Below are 8,039 nucleotides of genomic sequence, written 5' to 3' on the forward strand. Positions count from 1 at the left end.
AGAAAGCCTCTCTGCAGTGTATTAGTGGATACTCATATAAACTAAATAAAAAACGTGGATATTCAGTGTCAAACCTTGCAGAATATTTTCCCTGAGAAAACCAGATCAAAGAGATAGTTTATCCGAATTATTTGCAGAGTGGATTCTAAAAAAGTCTCATACAGCAACCCAAAATAGATCCGTATGAGCCATGGTCCTTGCATAATACACGCAATGCTCAAATTTGAAATATTTTGTAAATATTGCACAAAGTGTAGCCAGCAGTCAAGGTCTAGATCAGGGGTGCCCAACAGATGGATCGCGGTCTACTGGTAGATCACAAAGGCAACTCGAGTAGATAGTGGAGCCCTGCCCTTCAAAATGAACTCTATCGTGCACAGGAGTTATTGAGTTCAAGATTTTATTGTTGGTAGATCATTTTGACTTGGTCATTTTAAAAGTAGCTTACAAGTCAAAGAAGTGTAGGCACCCCTGGTCTAGAATGATAACATCTGGGAATTAACAGGTTAACTCTGACAGGCTTGTACTTTGTATAGACAATTCCATACATTGTCATGTATAGATTAATAGTGTTCTAAACTCAGGAATCCAGGAAAGAAATGCCTACAAGGTCATCTAGCAACAAGGCAATGCACTAGGGTCAACCTATGCTCTAAATGCTTCGGCACAGATCCACACATATAAACACATAAAAGGTTACTAATATATTAGCAAATGTTGTCTCCACCAACAGAGAGAGCTCTAGTAATATAAATGGGAGATAAGAAATGGGGACATAGGATTGACTATCTCTACGCCCACTTGTACTGTACAAACAAAAACACACACAATCGTAGAGCTGGCAATCTCAGCAGCAAAACATTCTCTGGTTTGTTGTCCTTCTGAATCTACAAGGCTGCAAGGTAAGAAAATGCATTCTGTTTACAGGTTATTATTTATTACCTAATTTGTAAAGTGATGCAAATGTACTGATGTTTGCATTTTATTTAATATATTTAGTATTTTTTTTGTAATATTTTTTTAAAATGCTGAATGCACAATCCAAATGGAATATATATATGTGTTCAAGCCTCACAGCAAGACTATCAAATTGTTCTATAAAGTGCCTTTTTATTTTTTTGCAGAATTAACTAGTAAACATAACTGTAAATAGGCAATATCAGTTGATGTGTTGTTTTGCATAATTATATAAGGCTACCCATATACATAAAATAATATTTGGAAGATCCTAATGCTGCTCAGCTATTCTAATTTAAAGCTTTAACAGGCAGAAAAATATATTTACAAAAAAATGTGACATCTTGTTTTAACTAGAAGAATGCTAGATAGAAAGGTAGCAAGAGGGATATATGGAGCAAGGGAGAATAGGAAAGGTGTAATAATGGGCATTTTAACTGTTTTGACTTATATTTTTATTTTTACATGTTCCCTTTATAACCAGCTTTTGCTTGTAACATGAAATCAACTTTAATATACCAAACTGTTATTTTACAAAAGTTTTTGGGAAAGTATAACAGAATACTGTCAGACAGTGTTGGAACCAGGTCCTCTGGATCTTCAAGTCAAAGTTATGCCCTCACCCACCTCCATGTTTATTGGCCAGGTCAATGCCTGGTAGGAAAAAAAAGCCACTATCCATCAACCCTGGATTAGTAATCTTTTGGTTGAACTAATGTCATCTAGTCATAATGACATGCTATCATTCTGTGACTTTTTCCTGCTAAAAGATCCCTAAAATTTAGTTTCTCATACAAAAACTGTGACATTATATTAAAACTTATTAAAAAAATAAATATGAATGAATTCAATTAATTTAGTTTTTCCCCAGCACTTTTCTAAGCACTTGAAAAGTAAACGCGTTAAAAATGTGGTATAGACGTTTTCCAGCATTTTAAAGGCAAGCTTTAACATGCTAATAAAAGTGCATAAAAACGCACAAAAAAGCACAAAAATACAGTAGGAACGTTTACATGCGTTTTTAAAAACGTCTGTGTAGACCCAGCCTTAAAGAGGTCAGTGCAGACCCTCTAAGTTGGCTGAAATGTTATCGAGAGGGTTTTAAAGATTCCTTTTGAAAGTTAGACATGTTTACAATTGACCAACTAGGCTGGAAATTGGTAGTAAAATCAGACAGTGGTATTGATACTAGTCCCATGCAGAAGTCATAAAAATTATCTGGCAACTTTTTTCTGCTGATTTTTTTCAAACTTAACATAAACAGACTGCTTGCATATTAAGCTTCATCTAAAATTAGAACTTCATTAGAATTTCATGCCCAGTTAGCACCAATGTCATAAACTGTATCTAAATTAGAGCTTTTTAGCCTAATATAAAAAAGTAAAATGTCCCTATTATTTATTTCAGCAACAAATAAATGTTGACTAACATTTAATAAGGTTCTAACTTTCACTTTGTCCATTCTTATCAAAATGATAGGTACTATATTAGGAAAACTTTCCCCATTCACCAATTCTTACCACTTCCTGATGTCTTAAACTAGGTGATTAGAGTTTCCCAAGATGAATGGTTATAGTTGAAAATCCAGCCTGATGTTCATTAATCTGCCCTGGTGGATCAATGAACAAGTGGGGATGACTATTGTACTGTACAAGTGGGGATTGACTATGTACCACTCATTCATCTTCATACTCACCTCTCTACAGAATAGAACAGTGCTGTGTGTACAGAACCTGTTTGTTCTCTTGGCACTGGAAATCACCATAGATCATTTCCAGCATCAAAAATCTGTAAAATTTCTGTACAAGGCTTTAGTTAACACTTCTTTCTTCATTGATGTGACAACCCAGCTCTGAATACCTATGTACATGGTGTCAGCCATACTTCCAGAGCAAACACAGATTACTCTTCTCATTACAACAACCCCCATCTCATTCTATATGCACAGATGGGGATCACAGAAACTTCCCATTTTTTTTAACATTTTTGACAAACATCAATGACAAACCATTTTTTTTGCACCTATTGAACAGTTATACCAAAACACTTTAAATGGTGTACTAAACACTGCAGACCAAAAGGGAGCAAATGATAGAAGTTTATTGTTTGGGTCTATATAGTATACGGTATAGTATATTGTGTTCTTATTTTAGTTACCTAAACTGTTCAAAATATTTACTTACATTTTTTATGCACCAGTCACCATTTCCTGGCTGCCATTATATTGGAAAACCAGCGACTCGTGGTAAAAGGCAGATTAGGGAGTGAGTCAGCATTATGTTTTCATATGTAACTACCGCAATTTTATTCTGATAGTTTGTACTGGACATCAACTACCCTTGGGAACATGTTTGGGATGAAGATAAGGAATAATGTAATTAGAGCTAACAGATTACACTGTAAACAATCAATTAGGGCTATCACTGGCATGCTGATAGTAGAGATAATATGGCCTTATTGGTAAAAGTCTTTTATTGTACAGGCAAATGCTCGGTATATTAGACACTGAGTCACAGCAGATGCCCATGTGAATAAAGTAATTTGTTTACATTCAGTACTCTGGTTCTTCCTAGTACACCTCTTTATAGAGGATAATTTTTAATGTTCAGAATCCTTACCTTCTTGACTGCCAGTCAAAGATGGAACATACTTGCTTGTTAAAATAATGATAGCATGAGAAATTATAGGCATGATTTCATTACTGTTATTTATAATTAGGTCAATGGATATATAGGAACTACTACATTTAGAACCAATTGTTTGTTCTTTGACAAGGTGGTTCACATTACTAATAGAACTCCCCTTTAAAATCTGATCCAGTTCCCCAAGTCTCATACAGATGTCCAATGGATGTCATAGGATCTTTGGTAATCATTTCATGTGACAGATGAGCAAATGGGAACTGTAAACATAGTGCCAATTTGTTCTATGGAGAGATGAGTGGTTGCTCCCGATCAGTCATTCATCAATCTGCCATGGCTGCTAATAAAACAGTAATATAACGAGTATCTAAGGAAGATTTATTATAAAAAAGTCAAGATAAATATGTAATAAACAGATTGAGAGGAATCCGTCCTAGATAGACATTTAATGTAAAAGGATTTTGAGGGTTTAGCTCAATAAATGGGACTTCTTAGGCCAACCATATCTAATTTCCACATGTATAACAAAAAACATTACTTTTTTTAAATGACGATAAGAACATACAATTAGAACCTAATAAAATGTGCAACAAACATAATCACATATTCCTGTCTGGGTTGCCCAATCCTAGGGGCATACCCTGCTGATTTTCGATGCGTTTCAGGGAATCAATCTGCTTCTTCAGGAAAGAGGGACAGAAATATCTGATTACTGTTGCACATAAATCCCACCTCAGTAGATGGGTGCGGGCAAGGACAGCAATAACGTGGACTCAGAGTCAAATCCCTAATATATACTTTCTTTAATTCCATTTCTTGGTAGTAGCAACTTAGTAAGCACTGTTATCCAAGTTTTTAAGAATGTTTTGCTTTTAATTCCATGCCCTAGTGTACCTATTTTTAATTTTGCTCATAAATTCCACTTCTATAGTTGAACTAACATTTTGTTAACCAGTTAACCCTTAACATTCACCCTGCAATTAGAGTTTAACCCCCTACCTTAAACCTATTATTTAGTCCTTTAAGGTACAGCTGCACCATATGGTGCCTGTATTTACAAACCCAAAATTCTCTTGTTGCCCTGCACAAGCTTTGTCTTGTAAATCTGCATAGGGTTTCTCCCTGCTCCTATGTGACATCACTACAGTTGTGGATATACAGGCTTTATTATATATATTTGTCTATATCTACAAATATGAGATATTTCTCAAGGGACAGTTTTGAAAAAATAAATATGGGCTTCCTTTAGTTCCTCACATAGACTGATTTTTGCCTAGTATTGGAAAAAAACTGGTTCATTTAGTTCAATCATCCATGTACCCTTAGCAGTTTTAGTAACTTAATCCATAAAACAGTGTAGCCCATATTTTGAGCGGTGTTGAAGTGCAATAAAAAATGATGGCCCAGTGACATACCTAACATGTGACAGGCATGTGACACCATGGGCAGCTTAGAGTCAGTGGAAGTTTACAGATATAAGAACATGCATGAAAGCAGCATTGTATTTCCTAAAATACATTTTTAAACCAAAAACATGAATATCTGTTTTAGGTTGTTGCTGGTGCTAAGCCAACAAAAATTTGATTACAAATTTGAATATTATGCTTTTTTTTAGCACAGAAGATGAATCACACACTCCTCACCGACAAGTTCTCCACTGCCTTCCTCTTCCAAAACCTAATGAATCAATGTCGACATGTACCTGACATTACACCCTTTCTTGGAACATCATACAGCCTGGTAATGGTCCTGGGATTGCTGGGGAACAGTTCCTTGATATATGTACTCTGTCGAAGAAAAGAGAAGGGCAATGTGACTAACATACTTATTGCCAATCTAGCTTTCTCTGACATCCTAGTAGGAATCTTTTGTTTGCCCTTCAGTGTTCTTTATACCATGATGGATTACTGGATGTTTGGCCAGTGCTTATGTAAGATCACCAATTTTGTCATGTGTGCATCTGTTACAGTATCTGTCATGATCCTAGTCCTCATTGCTTTGGAAAGACACCAACTTATCCTACACCCAACTGGATGGAAACCCAGTGTTCTACAAGCTTACATAGCTGTCCTACTTGTTTGGGGCATAGCGTCCCTTTTGGCTGTACCATTGGTCAATGCTGTTGAACTGACAGATGGCATTCACAAAAATATTTCAAATATTATCAGCTCATTTGCAGACAAGTCTGCTTGCAGGGAGAACTGGACCTCTTTCCAAGAGAGAAGAGCATACAGTGTGACAATACTGCTCATACAATACATTGTGCCACTCTGCTTCATTATATGCTGCTACTTGAGGATATCTGTGCACCTGCACCGCAGAGAAAGTCTGCTAGGGAGAAGCTATAGCCACATGAGAAGAATCAACATCATGTTATGGTCCATGCTTGGAGCCTTTGCCATTTGTAATCTGCCTCTTCATATTTTTAACATTATTGTGGAATGGGACCACCAACTGATTTCTGTGTGCTATCACAATCTTATTTTCTCCTTGTGTCATCTGTTAGCCATGATATCAACTTGTATCAACCCTGTCATCTACGGTCTTCTTAACAGTAATGTAAAGCAAGAAATAAAGTTATTGATTGAGAGGTGTGCAGGGCGGACACAGCGAAGGCCAAAATCCAAGGAAGAGCCAGAAAAGCATCCTCTGTCTGTCAAAGAAGGGTCAGTTTTGCCTGGTTTCCCAAGTTCAAATCAAAGACAAGATATATGCTGAGGCAGCACATGAACAACTACATCCACTGCAAGAAATGTCCTCAGATGTAAAGGCTCATAACATCACAAAATATATATTACATTCTTATAAAATAGTTTTGAATTTGGTGGACGTTGGGACTTAGATGGTAGTAGTTTTAGATGGTAAGAGTTTTAAATTGAAAGACATTCAAAGCATGTTGTGACTTATGTTGTTCACATAAGTAAACCCTTGGAATCTTTATGAATGCCTGCAACAGAGCTCAGCGTATTTACTTTCTACAGCACTATAACTGAAGGAAGTACAGATTGTGAACATTTATGTACAGATTTGCAGAGATTTACCAAGTTCTGAAATCGTGACACTGTGTTTTGGCACAAACCAGACAAATATGCATGTATTTATTCAGGATGATTGATTCACCTGCTTTTCAGTTTGCATATATTCATTAATCAACTGATAATTAACCATCTGCTTTTGACTACTATGAGTGGTAATGTAAATTGGTCCACTCTCCACCAGCTCCAAGCACAATCACATATTGTTGAGTTAAACAGAAAAACTTTTCTGTATAACCATTGTTGTATCTATATGGTCAAACGTGAGAAGAGTACTTTATTGCTGATTATAAAGGGGCTGTGGAAGATGTACAAATCCATTTTTTTTCCACATAGGTTTCAGAAGCAACTGGGGCTTTCCTTTGAAAGTACAGCTAAACTTTTGGTAGAAAATCCCCCAGGCCCCTAAATGAATCTAACCTAGAACCTCCCAGATGGATACCTAGCTCTAAGTAATAGCCTTTTACAGTGTTTACATCCCAGATACATAAAACCAACCTGGCACTCACCACACCTGTGCAGTAACCCCAACATGGATGGAGCTGTATTTATAGGGCTGTTTGTAGGCTTACATTTATGTCTGTTGGGAGAAACATTCTGCAAAGGGCATATAAACTCCTTGGTAGGCTATCCCCACCATGGATAGGGATGTATGTACCAGGGTGGGGTTCCAGGTTAGAGCACTAGTAAACGTGGGGAGGTAATTTTTTTAGGAAACATAGTTATCACAGAAAATATATATAGAACTATGTAACCCTTGTACAGTATCTATTTAAATGATTTGTTCTTAAGCAGTATCTATATAATAAACATGTATATGTTTGATAATCTTATTAACATTGTTTACATTTTCATCTGTAATACGTTCCTTATAAATGTTTATTACTTTGTAAAGAAACTTAAAAATGTACCAATTTAAAATAGTGTACAACTGGAACTATTGACCTTTTCTATATACTATATTCACATTACAAATGTATCTACATTTTAAGCGTTTAATTTAAAACACAGCGGCAATATATCTGTTTTTTCTATACAGGTTAGTTTATAAAGAACAGCGTTGTCACACAGTCTTTAAGTCATCAAGTTACTCAGTGTCTGGAAGTGTATATTTACCTACACTCCAGTATTGTTTTTTTGGTTTAGATGTTGATTGATGGAATAGATAAAAGATCTGTAAGATCTGGTCAGCACCAGCCCCACCAGACACCGGTCCTCCAATCTAATACCGCAATCTTCACCTATAACAAAGCCCCCGCTCAGCCTCCGGAGATTGGTTACAACTCCCAGCACTCGGTTGCCCCCAAGACTTACTGCGCAAGAGATGGTGTCTGGGAATGGGCTGCCAGCAAGGCAGGAGCCCACAGATAAAGCAGTACCAAGATTCCAATGGAGACAATGCCAG

At 36.4% G+C, this 8,039-nt stretch overlaps 1 protein-coding gene across 1 annotated transcript; it reads left to right on the forward strand.

Moving 5' to 3' along the window:
* Positions 1-830: 830 nt before the first annotated feature.
* Positions 831-7,600, forward strand: LOC140339673 (neuropeptide Y receptor type 4-2-like). The gene is made up of 2 exons (XM_072424476.1): positions 831-902; positions 5,215-7,600. Exon 2 carries the CDS (start codon positions 5,223-5,225, stop codon positions 6,315-6,317), a length of 1,095 nt encoding a protein of 364 aa, XP_072280577.1. The 5' UTR covers positions 831-902; positions 5,215-5,222; the 3' UTR covers positions 6,318-7,600.
* Positions 7,601-8,039: the final 439 nt, after the last annotated feature.

Source organism: Pyxicephalus adspersus, chromosome 10, assembly GCF_032062135.1.
Source record: "Pyxicephalus adspersus chromosome 10, UCB_Pads_2.0, whole genome shotgun sequence".
Lineage (NCBI taxonomy): Eukaryota > Metazoa > Chordata > Amphibia > Anura > Pyxicephalidae > Pyxicephalus > Pyxicephalus adspersus.

Bases quoted from the DNA above. Each gene is read 5' to 3' on its own strand.
- LOC140339673 (XM_072424476.1), top strand. From the start codon at position 5,223: ATGAATCACACACTCCTCACCGACAAGTTCTCCACTGCCTTCCTCTTC.